Source organism: Salvelinus namaycush, chromosome 6 (assembly GCF_016432855.1).
Source record: "Salvelinus namaycush isolate Seneca chromosome 6, SaNama_1.0, whole genome shotgun sequence".
Taxonomy (NCBI): Eukaryota; Metazoa; Chordata; class Actinopteri; order Salmoniformes; family Salmonidae; genus Salvelinus; species Salvelinus namaycush.
Genome location: NC_052312.1, coordinates 24248587 through 24275194, shown reverse-complemented (window position 1 = coordinate 24275194; position 26608 = coordinate 24248587). Strand labels below are relative to the sequence as shown.

Sequence of the window (26608 nt, the reverse complement as noted above, 5' to 3'; positions counted from 1 at the left end):
CTGTTTCGGGACTCGAGAGTAACTCCCTGGTTATTTTAATCCAATGTTCATGTTTGTGTGCTGTAGTGTATCATGACAACTTCAACTATAACGAATACATGATCTATTGATCTCCACTTGACAAGGAAAGGGCTGCATATAGCTCAGGTTAATGTATGTAGTCTTCCTAACAAAATACATTCAATTTTTTTACTTGGTCAACATAAATAATATTCATATTTTAGCTTTGACCGAAATGCATTAGGATGCATCTGTAAATGATGGGCAAATAAACATTAATGGATATAGTCTACTTAGAAGGGACAGGACTAGGAATGGTGGGGGTGTAGCACTGTACATTCAGAATCATATACCTTTTAAGAGGAGGGATGACCTTAATGTATGTCAAATAGAGGCACTATGGGCTCAAGTACATCTGCCTCACCAGGCACCCATATTGGTAGGATGTGTGTACAGACCTCCTAGCTCTAAGGTGTCCCATCTGGATGACTTATGCACTGGGTTTGACCAGGCCACAGATAGTAACAGAGATGTATTTATCTTGGGTGATATTAATATAAATTGGAAGGATCATAATAGTTCAAATAGAACAAAAAAAATGAGATATCCCGAGAGCTGTGGTTTGAAACAAATGGTGAATGATACTATTAGTATCATGAACTAAGTTAGGTCACCGTTCGGACACGTGCATTCATCTGATCTTCTGTAATATACCATTGCAATGCTTAACCAAGAAAATGCATATCCTTGCTTCAGGGCCTGAGCTACAGGCATTTAGATTTGGGTATGTCATTTTAGGCGAAAATTGAAAAAAAGGGTCAGATATCTTAAGAGCCAGATCAATGCCAGTGGGCTGGACAGACCATAATATTGTGACCATAACCATGAACACCACAGTTCCAAAGAAACCCCCAAGGATTTTGGTCAAGAGAAATGTTAAAACATTTCATCATAATCTATTTCAAAAGGATTTGGCTGCTGTACCGTGGGAGCTGATTTATCTAGAGGATGATTTAAATCACGCTTCAGAATGTTTTATTGATTTGCTCACTGAGGTATTGGACCATCATGCCCCAGTAAGAAAGAGTACAGTTGGGGCTTGTCCATTTCCATGGATTGGGTGAGACATTTTCTCCAAAAATATGGCAGAAGTCTTAGCAGCCAAATCTAAACTGGAAATTGATTAACAGAATTGTAGAACACTACGTAATTATGCAGTTAAATTAAATCGTAAGATTTTTTTTTACATTTTACAACAATGCTTTTATTGATTGTAAAAATGATTCTAAAAAGGTATGGAATACAGTTAAAGGCTTACTTGGTACATCTATCTCATCATGCCCATCTAGTGTGGAGGGTGAGGGCAGAACAATAACAAAACCAGCTGATTTTGCCAATCATCCTATTGAAGTTATTACCCAATGGTAAATTTGGTTATGATCTTATGGACAATTTTTTACTTCGCTATGCTGCTCCCCAGATTGCAGCTCCTTTGAAATACATATTTAATTGGATCATTGGAAAAGGGGACATTTCCAAATATATGGAAGCATGCTAAACTGTGTACAACCCTGAAAGACAGCAAAGATCCCATTACTCCTGCCAATAGTTGACCAATTAGTCTACTCCCTTCATTCAGTAAGATATTGGACGGTATTGTGAGTGGACACATATGGGAGTACATGGAAAAGAATGATCTGATCACAGCCAATCAGCATGCTTATTGCAACAACAAAAAATCCACTACCACTGAATTGGTTGACATGACTGACCAGAGGCTCTATGCTATAGACAATAGACAATTCATTTTGTGGATCATGAAATAATTTTGTCAAAATGATTTCATTATGGGTTTAAGGAGGCATTATTGAATTGGGTACAATCATATCTAACTGATGGGAAACAGTCCACCTATATCAATGGGTCGTTTTCTTCCCCTCGTGATTTAAACTGTGGAATACCGCAGGGCAGCTGCCTTGGGCCACTTCTTTACTTAATATATACCAACGACCTTCCTTATGTCTTATCTGAAACTCAAGCTACTATATCTGCAGATGAAACTACAATTTATACAGCAAGATAATCGGTTCAACAGGTACACCAAGCTCTACAAGTAGATCTGGGAAATATCAGAGAGTGGGTTTGCTGGAACAAACTTGTTTTGAACACCAAGAAAACCAAGGTTATGTTGGTCTGTTCCACCAGGAAAAGGTCAACACAGAATGTGATACAATTAAGTATGGAGTGTGTACAAATTGAGTGTCAGAAACCAAACTACTAGGGGTCCAGCTAGACACCTGCTTATCGTGGTCGTCTCAAATACCTCAATGTAAAAAAAAAAATATTACAACTGCATGCATGATCAGAAGGATAGCTAAATATTTACCGGGAAAGATTCTTAAGCAAACAACCCAGGCATTAATTGGGAGTCAGGTGAACTACTGTTCTGTGGTCTGGGGAAATTCATCAGCAAGTGAAATTAGGAGGATGCAGACTGAACAGAAGCAGCAAGGATTGTTTTAAGGTGGAGATATGGTAATTCTGTTGTAGTCGTGCACAACGCTCTCGGTTGGTCATCAATCAACAAGATAATTGGAGGAAAAAAAATGCTTATTTTATTTCACAATGTACACCATTTAAAACAGCCAAACTCCATTCACAATAGTATTCAGTTGGTAAGAGACAGTCATTCAGTAAATGCTAGGAATAGATTGTACACCATCTGTGTTAGACATAAAAGAAAAATAGGCAAAATAACATTTGGATTCAATAAAGAAATTGAATCACTTATCTGAGCAAACCAGAAACCTTTCAATAAATACTTTCAAACATTTTTTCCCCCAAATATAATAAATTGGAAGGTTGTGCAGGACTATGGTAGATGAAGGAATCAATCTATATTTTCAGACTGTTTAGAGTATTTATCTGGTCAATATGTCAGTGTATTATGTCTGTAACAGTGTATTATGTGAAAATGTGATCGTATTATAACTTGTATTTTAATGTTTAAGGACTCTTGGAAGATTAGTCCAATTCAGGACTAAAAGAGATCTTAATAAAAATAAAACCTCTCCCTCACCAGGTTCCAACGAGACCCCGTCCAAGTCCATTGGTCAGATGAGACAGTTCCACTCCCACCACAACCTACTGAGTCTGGCCCAGCCCTCCAGTAGCTCCAGAGTCCACCCAGAGGACAGCCAACACCATTCCCAGGAACGGAGGGCTCCGCTGGGCGAAGGTCTGAGCTTCACCATGGGGGCTGCCTCATGCTCCAGCCTGGGAGGACAGGGGGAAAACAGTATCTGGGTGAGGCAGACACCCCAGGAGGAGAAAGAGAAACCCTCTCCTAGTCATACAAGTCATTTTTGGGACTTCTTCACAGGCAAGGGCTCAGGGTCTGAGACCATGGTATGACAGGATAGAACACTGGGGGTGGACTGGAATGGTTGGACTGGCCCACCATGCCTTTGTCTGGTCTGCCCGATTGTCATTTCTGGGTGGCTGGGAGGTGGTTGGACCATGTTGAGGGACACTGGTGTAGAGTAGTGTTCATACGAGTGCAAACATAGACACACATTGTTGTAACGTGTGAACTTATATTTTTTACTATAGAGCCTATATCCCCTCTATCCCTCAACTTTTCCATGATCTCTCGTGATGCTACGCTGAGCTCCATCCAAACAGAAAGGAAAAAACATCAGTGGATGTATCCTTTATCTATATTCTGAACCCTCTGTTGGCTAACTGAACACTTAATGTTTCATGCGGCTGAAGACCAAGGAGACGACGGGCAACACTCTGTAAATACATCAGTGTTTTAAACCGTGAAGACTACGGGCTCGATTCAGTTCGTAAAGTTCTGCGTTGTAGCCCGATTGACATTTAAAGACAACGTTGCCATGCTAGCGGAGACTGCATTCACGTTAACCGCTTCATATGTCGGCTCAATCGGGAAATTAATTCAATCCCAAGTGCTTTCTCGAATCTCATATATTTTGGGTTTGAAACATTGGTTGCCATGACAAGGTGACATTTTTCATATGTACAGAAAAGTATATAATCGTTCAATGTGTTTGCGTCATCTTCCTGGTAAAAGGTCACCCCATGGGGGGGGGGGGGGTTTAACCACACATCGTTTCTGTCTGGAACTTATCACGCTTCACAGGACTATTTTAATTAACTACCAGGGACAATGTGGCCATAGAGAGCCCATATATTCAATAACTAAAAGAACTACATGAGAATTCAATTGGTCTGAGGATTGAGACAACTTCTTACAGTCAACCTGTCCCTACCATGTAAATGCAGTATTGTCTGTTTTTTGTATGTATATAAAAAATATGTAGGCTTGTGTGCATCCAGTCTCTGTATTTGTTCTGGACCTTATTGAATTGCAGTATTGATCTTCAACAAAAGACTTGTTCCATGAGGTGCTTGCTATCCTGTAAATATGAATCTCTACTTAACTCTTGTACCATTAGATATACAGTATAGACATTTTTTCTTGGCAATACTTTTCTATACTTTGTAAACAAGCAAGCAATATCCCCTCAAGGTGTAGCTAGATTTCAAACTGTCTATTTTCTTACAGGTGTTTCTTGGAATGTATCTATGTACGAGATCTGAATTAAATGTACAATTGTTGCTTCGTTATCCTTTATTGAATCCAGTGGGGGAAAAACCCGTATGGCTAAAACAGATTTAGCAACACAAAACAGGGTTGTTGATTCATAGCTTACTGAAGCAAGAAGAAACTTGTATATCCCTTGTGTAATGTTCTGTATTTTTGGAAGGTCATCTACTTATGGAAAAGACATGGCCGTGTAGAACAGCAGCAACCCCTGATGGACAAAAAGCATCAGCTTTACCAGTACAGTTCTGTAAATGTTCTACTTAGAAAATGTAACAGAACCAGAACCACCACACACAGAGAGAAAGACAGACACTTTTTCCATCTTAAACCAGTTATTTATTGGAGAAAGTTTAGACAAACATTCCCCCCCCAAAAACATACACATTTTCACTGCGTCCGGGCCACGACATCTCACTCTGCACCCCAATAAACACTCCCCTCCTTCTCAAAGTGCACTTCAACTTAAATCACTTTACACATAAGAGCAGTGCCGGGTTCAATTCTTATTACATTCTTGGCGAGTTTAAGAAGTGAAATGAACATCTGTGGACAAATCCCCCATGGCAAGTTCAGTTGACTGGGATTGAAATGAAATTACCACCCCAGGTAATGTTTCTAGGACCAGGGATTTTTCCCGATCAGGAAAAACGTCCTGGTCATAATGGAATATGATCAATCGTACAGACCTCTTATTTCAAGCAAGCAATTAATTATACTCCAATAACAACATCTTTATATTTACACATTTTCAATGTCTCCATCCCAAATGGCACCCTATTCCCGATGTAGTGCACTACCTTTGAACAGCACCCTATTCCCTATATAGTGCACTACTTTTGACGGCCCTGGTCAAAAGTAGTGCACTACATAGGGAATAGGGTGACATTTGGGACACAAACGTTCTCTCAAATATAACCCTAAATAAATCACAACCCCATTCATCTCAGCTGCCTACACAAGAATGGTAGGTCTAAATTAGTAAAATATATATAAAAAAAGTGAACATCTAGGAAAAAGTGAATAATAATACTTAAAAATAAAATAACTTCAGACCCTAGTTTTAATTTGTGTTGTTCCCACCCGTGTCTCCTAAACCATCACTACCCCTCATCAAGTTTATGGAAGTATGGTGGTGTATGCATCCCAAATGGTGCCCTCCTCCCTATGTAGTACAACACATAGGGAATGGGGTGCCATTTGGGACACAACCGGTATGTGTCAGTACATACACAGAATTTCTTTAGAAGAAAATGAACAGCCTCCTCTCCATCATCTCTCCTCGTGTCCTTTCCTTCGCCTAAACCGGTCATAGTCATTGGTTGCGTGAGTAACCTTATTAACCGCTGGGACATGCAAAAATAGTTTCTAACGCATCTTGAAATCGTTGTTCCTACAAATTTTGCTGTTGATTTTGAACGGTTAGAGTGATTACCACCTACAAAGCTGTGCAGGGCTTGTTAGAAGGGAGAGTGATGAATCTGCACAGAATAACCGAGGGAAATGAATTGATTCGCCACAAATGATCTTATAGCATTGTTTGATGATCATCCCTGATGTTTTCCTGAACTTTCCAATACCTTCCTGATACCACCAAGTGTCCAAAAATAGAGAATCAGATAATCAAATAGATTGATGGTCTGTTAATAGTATCTTAAATATCATGTGTAGATCAATTTAATATAATGTACAATTTTACTTTGTGACCACCCCCTACCCCCATTCTCTGATTGGAATGCGGCTCGCCCAGCGATTTTGTTTTACTAAAGTGTCTCCCTCTGAAATATTAGTAACTACCAATGATCTACACCGAGGTGAAAAGAACTGGAGTGGTTAAACCAAATACCTAGAAATGGATAGAAAATGTTGCTGTCCCCTACCCAGGTTTTACACATCACTGCAGATAGATGAAGGAAAGGAGACGAGGCGAGGAAGCCACGTTAAGACTATTGATACGCACCCAGGAAGCAAAACGGGACACATTGCAGATCAGTGTAGTTTGTTAGTTACATACGAAGCTGCTAGATATAAACACCATTTCCTGCTGCTAAAAGGTAGACTCAGGGATATGACGTAGGTGCACAAAGCAAACAGCATAGTGGGTCAATTCCCGCAACTAAGAGCGCTGAAGCGCGAGGCTAAACATCTCAGCGTGAAGCGAACCCATGCACAGTCGCAAATACTGCGTCTGACTCTGTGGGAGCGATGTCTTGCATCTCGCTCGTCGCAAATATCGGCAGTGCTGTTCGTGGCAACATCATTTCACTGAGTCTACATTACATGTCCCTCTGTCAGTTAGCCTGGAATGCACACTATGGAAAGCTGGGTGACACCTGTTTCTCTGTACTGTGTCCAGCCATGCGTGTCCTGTGGCGTGTGCTCACGATCACTCACTTCAAACACAAATCAACCCAAGCGTGATAATTGACGCCTCACTTCACTCACCTACTACACACACACACCAAAAGTTAGGGAGTTCAGAGACGCAGACAGACAGGGTAGACAGAGTGTGCGTCCCAAATGGCACCCTATTCCTTATGTGCCCTGGTGAAAAGTAGTGCACTACAAAAGATACAGTGTTCCATTGGGGACTCACAGTGAGAGTGAACCCTATAGGCTAGAAGAGTGTACTAGGTAAATTGTCTAGATCGTAATAGCCTAACTTCAATCATTAATGAGTTTAGCTCCCCCACAATCCAAACACGTTCTAAGTAGAGTAGCAAGTCACACAATATAACATTTAAAAAGGGCAATTCCTCCACTTTTCAACCTCATATCTCCAACATCATACTAGTGTCAACATATGCGAAAACAGCGCATTTCCATGATCTCTGGTTAAAAAAACAAGGGGGAAAAATACACTTCTGTGACATCACACGGTAGGATTAAAGTACAAAAACATTTTTTTTCAAAACCTGCAAAGACTTTCTAGCCTCGGTGCTGGTACCAAGTTATCGTTACTCATTGTGTTTATATTCCTCTTCTATCAGGTTCTCCTTTTTCTCCTCTCTGCATTGTCGGAAAACAAGCATGTTACAAATATTTTTGATTTAGCCAGAGGGAGGGTATTTTCTTGCTCCCCACATCACTGCAAATCTCATGAGTTAGGAAATGTATTTCACCTTTATTTAACTAGGCAAGTCATTAAAGAACACATTTTTATTTTCAATGACGGCCTAGGAACAGTGGGTTAACTGCCTTGTTCAGGGGCAGAACGACAGATCTGCACCTTGTCAGCTCGGTTACTAGTCCAACGCTCTAACCACTAGGCTACCTTGCCAAAATCACAGTTTTAACTTTTAAATGATGTCATTGGGTAGAACTTAACTTTATATTTTTTCCTACAAAATGTAGAAATGCGCATTTTTCACATAGGTAGACAATGGTATTGTGCTGAAGATAATGAAAATGTGGTTGAATTGCCCCTTCAATATCAGTTTAGTTATGGTTTGCAAAACCAGAATTCCTGGTTGGTGGATTCCAGATTTCCAGCTTATTTCTTCTTGATTTCTGCGAATCTTCCAGACGGGATTTTCCCGGAAGACCTTGGAATTTTGGGAAAGTTACCGGAGTTCTGCAACTCTACACACAACGTAAAATGTTTCGTTTTAGTCCTTCACCAATGTCAACCTCATATTAGTAATTAGTTAACCCTAAAAAACAAGCAGCATGTCTTAGACAGTTAGATTTGAGCTCACAAAGGAATGGTTTATGCATTAAAATACATGGTTGCAGAGTATAGCCTAAAAACACAAAATGGCACTCTATACCCACTAGGGCTCTGGACAAAGGTAGTGCACTATGTAGTGAATAGGGTGCCTAGGTCTCCAACTGGTGGGGTGTGTTTGAGATTTAAGAAAACTCTGGGCCCTAGTCATAGACTACAGCTGAGTCCCTAGGAGACCTGGTCAAAAATAGCGCAATATATGTTAGAGAATCGGGTGCCATTAAGGCACAACCTATATATCTAGTACTGGTCAGGATTGGTCAAAACTCCAGGCCCTAAATATGGGCCAACCAATAAGCAGCCAGTTTCGTACTGTACATTTCAAAAACGGCAGACTGTCTTACATTCAACTTAATACAGGTCCCACTCTGGGCCTAGCTAACATAAACGCCTCCCGTGTCAGAGCTATGGATCAGGGCCTGTATTCATAAAGCTTCTCAGAGTAAGAGTGCTGATCTAGGATCAGATTTAAAAGGCTAAACTGATCCTAGGTCAGCACTCCTGCTCTGAGACATTTTATGAATAGTGGGCCTTAATCAACTTATCTTTCTGTTGAGAGTACAGGCTCTGTTCCAATACCTACACCAGCGTATTACTTAGAATGTATTGGGACTTGCATACTTGGTATTGTGCTAGAATAGATATTGGGACAAAGCCTTTTGAAAAGAGTGAAGTTAGGTTTATTACCCCAAATGGCAATGCAGCACATACTTAATATTATAAACCAAACAACCGCTATGTTTGGTTTACTTCTACGGTCAAAAAAAATTAACAGGAAATGCGTGTATACCTCAGGCTCTGATTGGAAGGTTCATATCAGGTGACAGGAAGAGGAGCGAAATGTTGCAGCAGCCAATCAGGTTTATACTGCGTTAAAGACGACACAAAGAGGATGGCTGGGTTATGTCCCAAATGACAGCCTACTCCATATATAGTGCTCTACTTATAGAGTGCAGTACATAGGGAACATGCTGTCATTTGAAGCACAGCCATTGACACCAGTGAGATACTTGCTTGCTTAGGAGACAGATATAAGATAAACATCTGGTTGGCAGGTTATTTGTAGTTGGTGGTGTAGTTTGCTGTCGTTGCCAGAGGGGGAAGTTAGAGAGCATATATGCGTGTGTCCCTTTAAAACAGATGGTAATATAGATGTGCAGCTTTCAGCATCTGCACCATGATATAATAAAACACTGCCAAATCTGGGCCGGTGAGCTGCAAAGGGACCAAACTCAACTCTCCACCCCGCTCTCCAAACTAACAACAACTGGCAACAAAGTATTGAGAACATTCAGGAAATGGCAGATCCACTTTTCACCAATCCCAAATCCTGTTTAGCCCCTCTGAGTGGCACTAAATATGACAAGGACACCAATAATTGATGAAACACCAGTAAAATGGTGCCACATCAGTAACGGCACACCATGTAAGCAGAGAGCTAGCCAAGCTAACACACCATATATTGCTAATCTGCTGTCAAATCCCCAAAAAAGACAATCAGTACGATGATGATGAAACGGAGGAGAGAGGATGACGAAACATAACAATCCCCGGTACCTGCTCTTCGTTCTACGATGTCATATCAACTGATCAGTTGCTCGGGCATCGTTGGCTCCTGTCTGCTGAAGATCCTCCTCCCTGTATCCTCTCGGCGCTCCACAGCTTCCGCTGTAAAGCCTGAATATTTAAAACAGGTGGTGGGCTAGGCAGGGCCTGTGGCTGCCCAAGCCCCTCCCCTCTATGCTGAGTCCCAATCCCAATGGCCCGTTTCAGCCTTGGGCCGCTGCCATTTGCTGGTTCAGTCCCGGGACTGGTAGAACAGGATGTAACCTGACTCAGAGTTCTTAGAAATGTCAGACGTTAGACCGTAGAACTCCTCGATCGCCTGGGCGTCGATTTTCTATAAAGGAGAAGAGTTAAAGGTTAGGCCGAATCTCAAAATGACATCCTACTATTCCCATCCTACTAAATCGCAAATGTTTGTGTCTGTCACGACACAAACATATAGCGACAGAGTTCACCATATAGCGTGCTACTTTTGGCCAGAGCCCTATCTTTTTACTGTGTTCTGTGTTACTTGTCATATACATTTTGGAAATCTGTAAGACTATACGTCTGCGGTACAACAAATGTGGATCCCCTCAGACGAAAGAGAGAATAAATTGGTTGTGCGTCTACCGGTTGTGAGGGTAGAGTAGTGAGGCAACAACGTTTACTTGCAGTTCCAATGTCAGTTTCCAGGAGAAAAAGGTACTTCTCCCTTTATCCTGGAAACTGAAATTGGAGTGGACTGCGTGCGAGAGGAGGAAAAGAGGAAGAGAAGAATTTCAAACAAACCCACAGCAGCCATGTCTACTCTTCTATCCCCTCCCATTCCAAGTTGCCCCTTAGCTACAGATCTAGGATCAGTTTACCTTCTCAAAACCCCAACCTTAACACTAGAACCGCTACAGCAGAAATTATTACTGCCATTTTTAAAGTTATGGCCCCCTCCTTCCTTGACTTTTCGTAAATAAGTCTATATAACATATGGTCGTTGCTAGAATCTTAATGTCAATAACAGAACTGGAGTTATAAATCAGTTTTAGGAGGGAATGTCATTTTTTTTTTTGAATGGTTTTCCCCCGTCGCCCGACAGTTGAAGGTGCCCAGTTGATAACTGCCTTGAAACTTAACCTACTTTTTTTTTTTACACATACAGTATAACAGATTAAATAAATTAAGTTAAAGTATGATGGAGGAGAATGTGTGAGTTGATGAGTGAGGGGAGCAAACAATGCCAAATGATGTAAACACCAATTGGGAATGAATAAGAGGGAGGCCCATTCTTTTGTATTGATCTGTTCTAATTATAATCTCAAAATCGATTATATGCTATATCTAGGTCCCAGTTGTATTTTTGCCTAATTCCATATATATTTTTTCCAAAGTGCTGTTTTCGCCAGGTTTCTGTTTCTCCCGGTTTTTTTTAGGTTTACGCTCTCGCCCCCCCAAAAAATGTAATAGAAAAACAACCAAATTGGATGTTTTAAGTCCTCAACAACGCTTAAACCACACAAGGAGAACACTTGAGGTCTGGAAAAGAAATCGAAGAACTTTTCATTTATGAGTGTAGATATCCTTTAATTTAACTGCACACCAGCAAATCAAATCAAATTTTATTTGTCACATACACATGGTTAGCAGATGTTAATGCGAGTGTAGCGAAATGCTTGTGCTTCTAGTTCCGACAATGCAGTAATAACCAACAAGTAATCTAACCTAACAATTCCACAACTACTACCTTATACACACAAGTGTAAGGGGATAAAGAATATGTACATAAAGATATGAATGAGTGATGGTACAGAACGGCATAGGCAAGATGCAGTAGATGGTATAGAGTACAGTATATACATATGAGATGAGTAATGTAGGGTATGTAAACATTATATTAAGTGGCATTGTTTAAAGTGGCTAGTGGTACATTTTTACATAATTTCCATCAATTCCCATTATTAAAGTGGCTGGAGTTGAGTCAGTATGTTGGCAGCGGCCACTAAATGTTAGTGGTGGCTGTTTAACAGTCTGATGGCCTTGAGATAGAAGCTGTTTTTCAGTCTCTCGGTCCCTGCTTTGATGCACCTGTACTGACCTCGCCTTCTGGATGATAGCGGGGTGAACAGGCAGTGGCTTGGGTGGTTGTTGTCCTTGATGATCTTTATGGCCTTCCTGTGACATCGGGTGGTGTAGGTGTCCTGGAGGGCGGGTAGTTTTCCCCCGGTAATGCGTTGTGCAGACCTCACTACCCTCTGGAGAGCCTTACGGTTGTGGGCGGAGCAGTTGCCGTACCAGGCGGTGATACAGCCCGACAGGATGCTCTCGATTGTGCAACTGTAGAAGTTTGTGAGTGCTTTTGGTGACAAGCCAAATTTCTCCAGCCTCCTGAGGTTGAAGAGGCGCTGCTGCGCCTTCTTCACAACGCTGTCTGTGTGGGTGGACCAATTCAGTTTGTCCGTGATGTGTACACCGAGGAACTTAAAACTTTCCACCTTCTCCACTACTGTCCCGTCGATGTGGATAGGGGGGTGCTCCCTCTGCTGTTTTCTGAAGTCCACAATCATCTCCTTTGTTTTGTTGACGTTGAGTGCGAGGTTATTTTCTTGACACCACACTCCGAGGGCCCTCACCTCCTCCCTGTAGGCCGTCTCGTCGTTGTTGGTAATCAAGCCTACCACTGTAGTGTCGTCCGCAAACTTGATGATTGAGTTGGAGGCGTGCATGGCCACGCAGTCGTGGGTGAACAGGGAGTACAGGAGAGGGCTCAGAACGCACCCTTGTGGGGCCCCGGTGTTGAGGATCAGCGGAGTGGAGATGTTGTTACCTACCCTCACCACCTGGGGGCGGCCCGTCAGGAAGTCCAGGACCCAGTTGCACAGGGCGGGTTCGAGACCCAGGGTCTCGAGCTTGATGACGAGTTTGGAGGGTACTATGGTGTTAAATGCTGAGCTGTAGTCGATGAACAGCATTCTCACATAGGTATTCCTCTTGTCCAGATGGGTTAGGGCAGTGTGCAGTGTGGTTGCGATTGCGTCGTCTGTGGACCTATTGGGTCGGTAAGCAAATTGGAGTGGGTCTAGGGTGTCAGGTAGGGTGGAGGTGATATGGTCCTTGACTAGTCTCTCAAAGCACTTCATGATGACGGAAGTGAGTGCTACGGGGCGGTAGTCGTTTAGCTCAGTTACCTTAGCTTTCTTGGGAACAGGAACAATGGTGGCCCTCTTGAAGCATGTGGGAACAGCAGACTGGGATAAGGATTGATTGAATATGTCCTTAAACACACCAGCCAGCTGGTCTGCGCATGCTCTGAGGACGCGGCTGGGAATGCCATCTGGGCCTGCAGCCTTGCGAGGGTTAACACGTTTAAATGTTTTACTCACCTCGGGTGCAGTGAAGGAGAGCCCGCAGGTTTTGGTAGCGGGCCGTGTCAGTGGCACTGTATTGTCCTCAAAGCGAGCAAAAAAGTTATTTAGTCTGTCTGGGAGCAAGACATCCTGGTCCGCAACGGGGCTGGTTTTCTTTTTGTAATCCGTGATTGACTGTAGACCCTGCCACATACCTCTTGTGTCTGAGCTGTTGAATTGCGACTCTACTTTGTCTCTATACTGGGACTTAGCTAGTTTGATTGCCTTGCGGAGAGAATAGCTACACTGTTTGTATTCGGTCATGTTTCCGGTCACCTTGCCCTGGTTAAAAGCAGCAAGAGACTCTTTGATCAGTGGGGTTTCTGTAGCATACATGTGATTGCAGAGTTTGCTAAACAAAATTGCCACTGCATTGACGCAAACAATCATGATATCAAGTAGGCACTAGCTACTTTGTAGTTAACATTTAAATTAGAAGGTTTTTAGGAAAGCCTTTCCATTTACCAGAAGACGCTACACAAAGTGCTAGACGAACGCACACACAGAGACCCGGGCATTCCTGCATTGCCTCTAAAGAAAGTTGAAGGAAAATGTCAATCACTGATGCATTTTGTTAATGTCTTATCAAATTTGGGCATATTAATAAAATGTTCTAATAACTTCAATAAATGTCTTTATATTGTTTGAACTCCGCTTTAATGTCTGGATTCCATGATTCTGTCTACACCGGCCTACTTGGGAGTACACAGCGAGAGCGTGCGTCATTCACAATGGCAGGAAGACTAAGACAAACAGATGCACATGCTGCCGCGTTCAAGTTGCTACAAAATCTGAATGAAAATGACATCTCTGATGACTATTCTTCTGATTCTGAGCCTTAGCCTGACCTACACCGCCGAGGCCCAAGTGCAGAAAAACGCGCACTGAACAGGCGTTGATGCCACCACATGAAACTGCGAGGCAGGGACAGAAGAGGGGATGGCACCATTTGGATAGAACAAGCTGGTGACAGTGCTACAGGTTGATTACCACAGAGAGCAAGCCCGACATCAAGCAAAAAAAATAAAAATAATAAAAATAAAAAATAAAACTACACCAGCAACACACTCACATTTTTTGTTTGTTTGTTTATGTGACATGGATATGCTCCAACTGATGCCATTGCGTGGCACGAAGACGCTACAGTTGCAAAATTCCGGGAACTATTCCGCAAACCTTCCAACCAGAATTTCGGGAAAAACTAAATTTCTTGAAATTTCCCAGAGATTTGTGAACCTAGTATACACATGAAAGCACGAGTTGACAATAATTTAATAGTTTGGACTGCCGTCAATTCGACATTTCTATTAAATAGAATGCCATCATTGCCTTTGTGCTGATTTTCACTATTTATCAAGCTCACTTGGCGCTTATAATGATGTGTAGGCTACTGACGTTATTATTTGACCGTGCGTCTTGTTGAGCGTGCATCTTGGTGGATGGTTTAGTTTACATTTTGTAGCTGTTACCACATTCCAAGACATATGCCCTTGAATGTGTTTGTGGTTTATAATTTTTTACATAGCCTACAGTACCAAACTAATGAAAACACTATTGTGTTCATATTTTCAAGCACGGTGGTGGATGCATTACGTTATGGGTATGCTTGTCATCTGCAAGGACTATGGAGTTTTTGGGGATAAAAAGAAACAGAACGGAGCTAACCACAGACAAAATCCTAGAGGAAAACCTGGTTTAGTCTGCTTTCCAACAGACACATTCATCTTTCTGCAGGACAATAACCTAAAAACACAAGGCCAAATCTATACTGGAGTTGCTTACCAAGACGACTTTGAATGTTCCTGAGTGGCCTAATTACAGTTGACTTAAATCATCTTGAAAATGGCTGTCTATCAATGATCAACAACCAACTTGACAAAGCTTGAAGAATTTTAAAAAGAATAACGGACAATTATTGCACAATGCAGGTAGGGCTGGGGGAAATGGCATAGAAATCTACGTTTTTTGGGGCGATTCACTATATATATATATACACACACACATACAAAAAACTATGTGGACAACCCTTCAAATTAGTGGATTCGGCTATTTCAGCCACACCCGTTGCTGACAGGTGTATGAAATAGAGCACACAATCTCCATAGACAAGCATTGGCGGAAGAAGAGCCTTACTGAAGAGCTTGGTGACTTTCAACATGGCACCGTCATAGGATGCCACCTTCCCAACAAGTCAGTTTGTCAAATTTGCTGCTCATAAGCGTGGAACTGAGAAAAATGTATTTTATTTACCTTGGTTTCACAGTAACTTAATGCAGTTACTGCTAACATGACGTCCATTTTCTCCAAAACACAATAGAGGCAGGATACATGTATTTAATGTAGCAAAAATGACATAGCGCACTTTTGACCAAATGATTAGTTACTGCCTTTTTGCTTGATAGGGTAGTATACCCTATAACACTATAGTGGGGTGGTAGATGCCTACCTAGTCTCCCCTAGGGCTCACATCAGGTTCCCACATGGTACATACACCATAGGCATACATAATTCAACAAGCTCAGACATATCCACAAAATAGTTAGACAGATCCAGCTCAGAGGCCCAGCTCATGGGCTACATCAGATTTTTATTTACACCGCACAAAAATATGAAAATGCAACATGTAAAGTGTTGGTCCCATGTTTCGTGAGCTGGAATGAAAGATCCCAGAAATGTTCCATACGCACAAAAAGCTTATTTCTCATAGATTTTGTGCACACAATTGTTTACATCCCTGTTAGTGAGCATTTCCCCTTTGCCAAGATAATCCATCCACCTGATAGGTGTGGCATATCAAGAAGCTGATTAAACAGCACGATCATTACACAGGTGCACCTTGTGCTAGGGACAATAAAAGGCCACTCTAAAATGTGCAGATGTCTCAAGTTGAGAGAGCGTACAATTGACATGCGGACCGCAGGAATGTTGAGAGCGGTTGCCAGAGAAGTGAATGTTCATTTCTCTACCATAAGCTGCCTCCAACGTTGTTTAAGAGAATTTGTCAGTACGTCCAACCGGCCTCACAACCGCAGACCACATGTAACCAAGGCAGCCCAAGACCTCCACATCCAGATTCTTCACCTGCGGGATCGTCTGAGACCAGCCACCCAAACAGCTGATTAAACTGAGAAGTGTTTCTGTCCGTAATAAAGCCTTTTTGGGGGGGAAAAACTAATTCTGATTGACTGGGCCTGGCTCCCAAGTGGGTGCACCTATGCCTTCCCAGGCTCACCCATGGCTGTGACCCTGCACAGTCATGTGAAATCCATTGATTAGTGGTCTAATAAATGTATTTCAATTGACTGATTACCTTCTATGAACTGTAACTCGGTAAAATTGTTGAAATTGTTGCATGTTGCGTTTATATATATTTTTCAGTATAGGAAAGGAAAATTAACGTGCTTATGCGAGAAATGTTCGTGCATCAAATCGTATCGCATCGGTTCGTTCTCCAATCAAACCAAATCGTTTCAAAGTAAAACATATCGTTCCTATATCATATCGGAGCCGATGTATCTAGATACGTATCAAATAGTCTTGAAAGGTAAAGATGCACATCCCCAATTAAATGTATTAATTATACTGTTAGAATGTTGCAGTCAGAATGATTAGCTTGAAGGGGCTCCCTCGAGGCCCAGCAGTTCTAGTGTTAAAGGGATAATTTGCCATTTTGGCAATTTTTCTACTTACCCAGAGTCAGATTATCTCATGGATACCCTTTTAATGTCTCCACGTGCAGTTTCAAGGTAGTTTCTGGAGCCATTGTACCTAGTATAAGCTCATGACTGGACATCTAGACTGACTATGGGTAAGTAGAAAAAAGGGCTTAACTGCCAAAACGTCTAACTATCCCTTTAACCATTAGACGGTAAACCCACAGCTGATCTGAGACCAGTGTCTTTCCAAGCCCAGTGGAAACGTCAACACTCAGCCAGGTTCTGCTCATCCACCAGATGTTACAATGGGACTCTTTCCATAGCGGAAAAACCCTAGACACTGATCAAAGATCAGTTTTGCATTGTTCCACTCTAATGGTTACACTGGGTAAACTGAGTGTATGCTGATTCTAGGTCTGTGCCTATGGAAAGTGTCTACCCGGAGTGGAAAAAGCAGGCCCCTCGATTGCTATAACATACCTCTACACTGTGGGTACATTTGAAACAGAGCCATGTATTACTACTGTGTGGACTCATTCCCCGAATGTGATCTGGACTGAAAACATTTCAACAGACGCAGTAGGCCTACTTGACTTTCAAGTATTTCATAGTGTGTGCTATGCCATGTTTACATGCATTCTTATTTCCTGAGAAAAGCAGGTTGATTATGGTGAGTGTGAGAGAGAGGACAGAGAAAGCTAGACTACCATACACGGACAGAAAGATCTCCCCCCTTCGGCTCATCCTACTAACTTTTCTAAAACTGGTATTTCCAGTCTGTCTCCCGCTCCCTATTCATAAAGATAACACATTATTAACACAGCCACCTGGAGCTATCTGGGTCGACCGAAGCGGAGCAAGGGATGGAATTCCAAACAACATTGGAAGCGAGTAGGGATCAGACCTGGGTTCAAATACTTTTAGCGTTTGCTCTAGTCTGCCTGGAGTGCCAGATGGTTGGTGTTTAGACTCCTTCAGAGTATTCTATTGGTTATATTGTGCCAGGCAAGTTCAATTAAGCACAGATACAAATATTTAAAATGATTGCAAATCATATTTGAACCCATGTCTGGTATGTAGTAGGGGGATGGACTGGAATGCGGCTTGGAATAGGTCTCTGATGGGTCTCTATGGATGCTGTGAATGAGTGAGTAGAATCAAACTAACAGTTTATACCATAAAAATAGATGGTGTCATTTGTTGACAACAGGTCGTTATTGGAGGCGCCGTTGGAGACATTTATTGGGAATTTGCGAGTACCTACAGTTCATTTAGCCTTTCTGTTTAGCCCGTCTCCAGCTTTCATACCGTAATGCCACTAAAAACTGTCTTTGAAAACACAGCTGGCGTGTTTGAGGGTCCCATGTACCACAGCCGATCAGCATCTCACTCTTCTCTTTGAACATACGGAATATACTCATTGAAGAAAAACAACCCTTAGAATATAAAGAGATAAGAGTTATCACTAGAAAATAATAGAGTATAGACAAGCTCTCCTTACCTCTACTATGTCGTCATCAAACAAGAGCCAGAATCCATGACTCTTCACTATGGTGATGTAATGACCACGGTTTGGACCACTGGAGAGAGAGGAACACAGACATACACGTTATAGACAGGAGGTACAACTAAAAGTCTATGCTGAGCAGGAGAGAAGAGAGATGGACAGAAACAGAGAACTATTGAAAAGGTGACAGACAAGGGAAGAGCGAGAGAGAAACAATCTAAAAACAGACACACACACAGATCTGGCACAATCTGAGCGAGCGACCACACATAGTCTCTCTCTCTCCCTTTACCTTCCACAGTGGACGACCACGGCGACCAGGTCGTACATGCGGTCGGGGTTGGTGGCGTCTCCTGAGGTGTTGAAGAGGCGGAGCTCCAGGGGGAAGACGACGCGATAGGACAACTTGGTGTAGCGATGCAACTGGTCCATGTACTTAAACCTCTTCAGGTGTAACGCCAGGATCATAGGGAGCTTCTTCACACGCATCCTAATAATAATAAAGAACATAATAATATATGATATGGAGAGGGAAGGAGTAGGGTTAAAGATCCAACGCAACCGTTTTTTAATCTCAATAACAAATCACTTCCTGGGTAAAAGAAAATTAGCTTTTATAGGCAGAGAGGTTTGGAACACTTAAGCAATAAGGCACAAGAGGCAGTGCTGTATCATGAACACAGTCAAAGGTAAAAGGCATTGTTCGGCCCGAAGCGACAGCGTCATTTACTTGGATATGTCCATGATCATGATGTCGATGTGTGATTTTGCCTGGCTCAAATTTTTTTTGTCTCATCTTGTCTGGGGACCATTCAATCTCCATGTATGGTACAGAGATGAACACTCAAAAGTGAAGCATTGTTTCCGAGTCTAGACAGGGAGACGTATATTAACCTTGCTGTACCAAACTAAATGCTAGGATGGAAGCAAGGGGAAATAATGTGTGATAAACACAAGAGATGGTTCAGACAGCAACATGAGATTCTTATGGCGGCGGAGTGATCATTTTCAGATGGAACTGTTAGCAGGCATAGCGTGCCTGTGACGGCCAATAGAGCACGGCTTGGAACGCCGCTTGTCCAATCAGCATCCAAACAATGGGTTGTATAATCTTTCTTATTGGTCTGTTAACTAATTTACCACATGGTGATGTCAACATGGAATGGAAAAACTCCCTCTCACCAAAACAGGCTGAAATTTCAGGTGGTCTTTTCGAACAGCTCTTAAACTAAAAAGGGCATTATTATAACTTTCACAAAGTATTATTCCAACCTCAGTGGGGAAACATTAAAACACAGGAAATCATGTTTTTTTTTTGACTGCACTGGGCCTTTAATGTTAGTATTTAAACCTCTTTAGGTGTATCACCGGCAAGCTTCGATCCTGTCTACTAATCACCTACTTACTGTATGTTTGCGCCAACTGCCATTTAAATGCACTTTTTGGCCACGTTTTTCCACAGAGACCAGCCAGCTCACCTTTTCTGTGCCTCCTGTTTACTCCGACACTGTTCACAGTAGTACTTGTATTCACTACATAGTGTCTCAGTGTTGCTGAAACCCCTGTGGAGAGAAAAGAAGATGCACACACACACAGATGAGTTCTGGAGCATCCACAAAGTGATGTCATTTGGCATATGTATGACTTGGACTTTTTCATAACGCTTCCTCCTATTTGGGCCTACTGAACTCTTCGGTTTTTCCTCCATCCATTCATTAATTTATATTTTCCCCTCTATCCCTTTCTCCATCCCCACAGTGGCTCTCTCTCTCTCTGGCAGTACACACACACCTACCTAAGACAGTGCGTGATGGAGGTGTTCTGCTCCACGTCGACAGACAGGTCCAGGAAGTCCTCATCTTTACTGCTCACCTGGACAAGCACAACATTGGTGACATCTACCTCTGTTTAAACACTGTTCAGTAATAGGAAACTGGCATAAATTACAGCTCCTGGCCCCATTCCTCTCCTTCATTTAAAAAACAATGACAGTCTCCATTTTGAATCTCCCCTTACCATTACAATAGTGTCGAGAAACTAGCACAGCCCGGCATCCATTACTGCTCTCTGGCCTATTCATGAACCCATTAACAGTCTCCATCTTGGATCTCCCTCCACTTACAGCTTCACAGTTGAGGCAACGCGTCTCATTGGTCAGGGTTCCCTGGAAGATCTCATGGACCCAGGTCTGCTGTATCTTCTCCCCTTCCTCTCCCTCTCCTCCTCCTGTCCCGCTGCTCCCCCCACCTCCTCCGTTCTGCACCAGTTTTCCGTTCTGCTGTCGCTCCTGGCCCTTCTCCTCCTGGAGCAGGTCAGCGATAGTGTTGAGGAGGTAGTTGAGGAACTCATGGGCATCTTGCTGCATGTAGTTGTCAAACAGCTCTGGAGAGAGAAGAGGATAGAGAAAGAGGGGATGAAGGAAGAGTAATGAGCTGTCTAAAGTTGCTACATTTTCTCCAATCTCCATCTATCCTTTCTTTTTCAGGAGCGAGATTAACTTTTCTTTCTCTTTTGCACCCCTCCCATCCTTCTCACCATTCTCCTTCCTCAGACGGGAGATGAACTTCTTAGGAGGGATGACGCCGACCTTCTTCTTTTGTGTAGCGATGCTGTTGAACAGGACATGTTGCCATGTTAAAGAAAATTGTAACAAAGTTTCAATTGTAACTCTCTCCTCCCCCCCCCCATTTCTGATCTATTTTTGGTTCCAAGAACCATTTCATGTGTTCATGTGCACATTCTCTCCCCTTTACCTGTTGAAGAGGTCAGACAGACAGGTGAGCAGGGACTCTTTACGTCTGGGCTGGACCTTGTAGGCCAAGACCTTTTCCCTAAAAGGACGGCAGAAGTAGAGGGCCTGCAGCACAGAGTTACAGTAGCAGGTGTTTCCAAACTAGAGAAGAGGAGAGAGGGAGGAGACGAAAGGAGAGGAGAGAGAGGTAGAAGTGTGAGAGCATTTGATAAGTCTTGTGTTATGATAGTTGGAAAAAAGGTAATTCAATCTTAATTCAAAAGCAAACACACTAACACTAAAATCCATGGTACTGTAGCTATGGTTATATATTGTGTTTGTGCAGGTGCATGCTGGGAAACTTACAGTTGAAGTCGGAAGTTTACATACACTTATGTTGGAGTCATTAAAACTCGTTTTTCAACCACTCCACAAATTTATTGTTAACAAACTATAGTTTTGGCAAGTCGGTTAGGACATCTACTTTGTGCACGACACAAGTAATTTTTCCAACAATTGTTTACAGACAGATTATTTCACTGTATCACAATTCCAGTGGATCAGAAGTTTACATACACTAGGTTGAGTGTGCCTCTAGAGCTAGGGGGCAGAATTTTTATGTTTGGAAAAATAACGTTCCCATTGTAAGCTGCCTATTTCTCAGGTCCAGATGCTAGAATATGCATATAATTGACAGAGTAGGATAGAAAACACTCTAAAGTTTCCAAAACTGTCAAAATATTGTCTGTGCGTATAACAGAACTGATTTTGCAGGCGAAAACCTGAGGAAATCCAACCCGGAAGTGACTCTTATTTTGAAAAATCCCTGTTCCATTGCCTGCCTTTTCTCCATTTAAAGGGATATGAACCAGATTCCTTTTCCTGTGGCTTCCTCAGGGTGTGAACAGTCTTTAGACATAGTTTCAAGCTTTTATTTTGAAAAATGAGTGAGATTTATCAAAACGCGTCAGTGGATACACGGATGTCCCTCCATTAGTTGATGCGCTCGACACTGTTTGCTCGACATTTTCTTTCTCTCCAGTATTGAATAGTTTACAGTCCGGTTGAAATACTATCGTTTATTGATGTTAAAAACAACCTGAGGATTGATTATTACAAACGTTTTACATGTTTCTACGAACTTTACGGATACTCTTTGGAATTTTCGTCAAGCCTTGATGACCTGTCTAAGGCTGTGGAATACTGAACCTAACGTGCCAAACAAATGGAGGTTTTTGAATATAAAAATAATCTTTATCGAACAAAAGGAACATTTATTGTGTAACTGGGAGTCTCGTGAGTGCAAACATCCGAAGATCAAAGGTAAGCGATTAATTGTATTGCTTTTCTGGCTTTCGTGACTAATCTACACTCCTGCTAGGTGTTCTTAATGTTATGCCTAGTGATCGATAAACTCACAAACGCTTGGATTGCTTTCGCTGTAAAGCATATTTTCAAAATCTGACACGACAGGTGGATTAACAACAAGCTAAGCTGTGTTTTGCTATATTGCACTTGTGATTTCATGAATATAAATATTTTTTGCAAATTTTTATTTATTTGGCGCTCTGCAATTTAGCGGTTGTTGATGAAAATGATCCCGCTAAAGGGATGGAAATTCCAGAAAATTATGTCATGGCTTTAGAAGCTTCTGATAGGCTAATTGACATCATTTGAGTCAATTGGAGGTGTACATGTATTTCAAGGTCTACCTTCAAACTCAGTGCCTCTTTGCTTGACGTCATGGGAAAATCAAAAGAAATCAGCCAAGACCTGGGAAAAAAGTTGTAGACCTCCACAAGTCTGGTTCATCCTTGGGAGCAATTTCCAAACGTCTGAAGGTACAATGTTCATCTATACAAACAATAGTACGCAAGTATAAACACCATGGGACCACGCAGCCGTCATACCACTCAGGAGATGCGTTCTGTCTCCTAGAGATGAACGTAATTTGGTGCGAAAAGTGCAAATCAATCCCAGAACAGCAGCAAAGGACCTTGTGAAGATGCTGGAGGTAGCAGGTACAAAAGTATCTATATCCACAGTAAAACGAGTCCTATATCGACATAACCTGAAACGCCGCTCAGCAAGGAAGAAGCCACTGCTCCAAAACCGCCTTAAAAAAGCCAGACTACGGTTTGCAACTGCACATGGGGACAAAGATGGTACTTTTGAGCAATGGCCTCTGGTCTGATGAAACAAAAATAGAACTGTTTGGCCATACTGACCATTGTTATGTTTAAAGGGGGAGTCTTGCAAGCTGAAGAACACCATCCCAACCGTGAAGCACGGGGGTGGCAGCATCATGTTGTGGGGGTGCTTTGCTGCAGGAGGGACTGGTGCACTTCACAAAATAGATGGCATCATGAGGGAGGAAAAGTGTGGATATATTGAAGCAACATCTCAAGACATCAGTCAGGAAGTTAAAGCTTGGTCGCAAATGGGTCTTCCAAATAGACAATGACCCCAAGCATACAAGCAAGGATGCCTACAAACCTGACTCAGTTACACCGGCTCTGTCAGGAGGAATGGGCCAAAATTCACCCAACATTGTTGGAAGCTTGTGGAAGGCTACCCAAAACATTTGACCCGAGTTAAACAATTTAAAGGCAATGCTACCAAATACTAATTGAGTATATGTAAACTTCTGACCCACTGGGAATGTGATGAAAAAAAAAAATGCTGAAATAAATCATTCTCTCTACTATTATTCTAACATTTCACATTCTTAAAATAAAGTGGTGATCCTAACTGACCTAAGACAGGGAATTTTTACTAGAATTAAATGTCAGGAATTGTGAAAAAATGAGTTTAACTGTATTTGGCTAAGGTGTATGTAAACTTCCGACTTCAACTGTACATTGACCAACAGCTATGGTTTATATTGTTGTGTTGGTACTTACGTTGACCAATCCAAAGTAGTGTTCATTAACTGGAAACTGTTCCGGTCCGATCTCCTTCTCCAAAGCTGAGGCATTGGCGCCCTGGAAAGTAAAGTATTGCATTTACATAGTGTCTGCTAAATGACAATCTATTGTCCAGTGACTTACAAATCAGTAAGAGTCAAAGGGAGTGCATACCATCAGCCATGTATTCTAGCCAAGAGTGCCAATAATATCCACACTAGAATACTTTTTAGTATGCTCTAATAACTTTTCATGTAGTATGAATATTGGGATATAGCCTAGTTAGATTGGCTATAGGCCTGCCCTCACTATTTCGTATGCTTGGCTACTAGCATATCATGTAGTAGGTCTACTAGTATTAATATTGTGATATAGCCTAGTTAGATTGACTGAAGGCCTGCCCAACACACTGCTTGGACTGTATCCCCACCAATCCCATTTGACCCCTAGGTCTGGTACGTATCGTAATGTAATGATTTTACACGGTATCAAGTGCACCGTCTGCCTGAGACCTGTCCAGTATCATCTTGGGACAGAAGGCGTGGTCCTCCTAGTCCTTATCCATGATTACACATTTATGAATTCATTATGGTGCTCTGTCATCATATAACAATTACCACTGCTGACTAAAATAACTAAAAAAGGTGTGTGTGTCTCATATGTGTGATGTTTCCATACGATACAACTGATCTACAAGATGCAGACAGAAGATGCCGGTGAACTGACTAGCTAACCCCTGTGAATGAAAACCAAAGGTTATGAATATGACTAGCAGTAGCAGGGCTTAAACACACTCAGCACACTCTTAATTTTAAAAAAGGCTGCTTGAAAGATTTCTCCCTGACATCTGGGGTGCATTCATTACGTCTTGCAAACCGAGTATAAATTGAAAGAAACGGGGAGGAACTAATGATGTATATATGCACATCACTGGGAGAGAACTAACTGAATTTGTCCAATAGAAACTCGCAAAATGTTCTCTGTTTGGAGTAAAAGGCCTCTGTTGCAAAAGGTTGTGCAACAGACAAAATGCTTTGTTACAGAATCGCCGTAATGAATACACCCCTGCCATTCATCTCAACTAGCTGTTGGTCTGATACAGCTTGGTGCAGCGGCAGAGGGATGAAATGCGTGTTCAAAATTAATCTGTCACCGGATAATGCACTTCTTTATCAGCGACTGGTAGGCGAGTAGATAACCTGTCACTTGTCAATGTGGGGATCCGTGAGAGTAAGATTATGTCACACAGGGTGGCACTTTCCCTGGCATCTTTTATGTTTTGGCAGAGGGACAGGTGAGGAAATTGGTTGAGTTGCATTTCAGGTGGAGCATCTCTCCAGGAATTATTGAATGACACAGCCAGCGTTCTTTCAATCCATAGAATTCAGTTACTGCTGATAGCTACATAACAAACCAATGAAGCCCAAGCTAACGTTAGCTAGCTAACAAGCACTGACCTCTGAAACGGATTTCACATTTCATTGCTGCCTTGAGGTATATGAAAACGATACATATAGAGCGAGATTAGCAGAACACAGCTAACTCACTATGTAGGTAGCTAACTTGCCAGATAAATGTTGCTGGCAAACATCTATTCAGTAACATTAGCTGGCTAATATTTTAGTTACCTTAATGTAGCTAGCTAGTTGAAGTTGAAAGGTTGACCAATATGATTTCGCTAGATAATGTTAGTAGCATAAAACACTTTATCAAATAAAACGCCTAAGATGACGGAGAAAGCAACATAACTACCTAAGTTAGTTAGCTAGACAAGTAACGCCAAATTTAGCTAACTCTGTCAACACTTTGTGGTATTGATAAAACTAGCATTAGCTTGTGGCTAGGCTAACGTTATATGCTAACTAGTTAGCTGGCTCTTATTTGCTAACTAGCTAAAGTTAGCTACCCCTGTTGATCCACCCATATCTAAAGACCGTGCAGTCTAGTGATACTTTGACTTCTTGAAACCCAACAACTAAACGCATCAATAACAGCCACCTATGTTTGCTTCTCTAGAGAGATGTGCCTAGCTAGCTAACCAACTTTCTGGAAAACCTCAGTCATGTCCTGTTCGACAGGTTAGCTAGCATTAGCAAACTAGCTAGTCGCATAGAAAATAACGGATTTTAAACAGAAAAAATACCGTACCATCGTACAAATCGAGGCGATCTTTCGGACTGTCATCAGTATTTCCATCCGTCTGTCGCCATATTGGACCGAACCCCAATTTGAAAACGTTGACAGCCGCTGCGGCTGTTGGAGTTCAGGGGAGACCTTTTGCACCGTCCAGTTTGGGGATGAGGGAGTGTTGATGCACGGCTCTGACGCTGCACTGTTTCCTCTCAGGCCAGCTTCATGGCGAGAACGAGGCTCGCAGATAAAGTACACGCGCACACACGTTTGTGCACTGGGTGGATTATAATTGACTGGTCGTTGCGCAGATAATAAATCAAAGCAGGCTAAATCGTAGCCTATGCAACTCACTCTCAGGATGTTTAATAGATCAGT

At 42.0% G+C, this 26608-nt stretch overlaps 2 protein-coding genes across 3 annotated transcripts in view; one reads left to right on the top strand and one right to left on the bottom strand.

Annotated features, from left to right (window-relative positions):
• The window catches only part of arhgap36 (Rho GTPase activating protein 36), a 93564-nt gene extending 88920 nt beyond the window's left edge, over positions 1–4644 (top strand). For both annotated transcript variants that reach the window (XM_038996255.1, XM_038996254.1), the window contains exon 13: positions 3083–4644. In XM_038996255.1, the coding sequence (XP_038852183.1) occupies positions 3083–3414 (332 nt within the window). In that variant the 3' untranslated portion in view covers positions 3415–4644. The remainder of the gene's footprint in view (positions 1–3082) is intronic.
• Positions 4645–9128: 4484 nt separating this feature from the next.
• usp12b (ubiquitin specific peptidase 12b) lies at positions 9129–26408 on the bottom strand. The gene is made up of 10 exons (XM_038996253.1): positions 26249–26408; positions 24098–24178; positions 21217–21356; positions 20999–21072; positions 20586–20845; positions 20259–20335; positions 19942–20025; positions 18756–18953; positions 18458–18536; positions 9129–10257 (listed from the first exon to the last, which is right to left on the bottom strand). The coding sequence occupies exons 1-10, from the start codon at positions 26294–26296 to the stop codon at positions 10156–10158; spliced, it is 1143 nt and encodes a 380-aa protein (XP_038852181.1). The 5' UTR covers positions 26297–26408; the 3' UTR covers positions 9129–10155.
• Positions 26409–26608: the final 200 nt, after the last annotated feature.

Excerpts from the sequence above, each read along its gene's own strand:
- usp12b (XM_038996253.1), bottom strand. The coding sequence starts at position 26,296 with ATGGAAATACTGATGACAGTCCGAAAGATCGCCTCGATTTGTACGATG. Across the intron at positions 21,073-21,216 it reads CTGTCTGACCTCTTCAACAG|CATCGCTACACAAAAGAAGA; the intron begins GTAAAGGGGAGA and ends CCTGTTCAACAG. Across the intron at positions 20,336-20,585 it reads GTTGCCTCAACTGTGAAGCT|GTGAGCAGTAAAGATGAGGA; the intron begins GTAAGTGGAGGG and ends GTGCTTGTCCAG.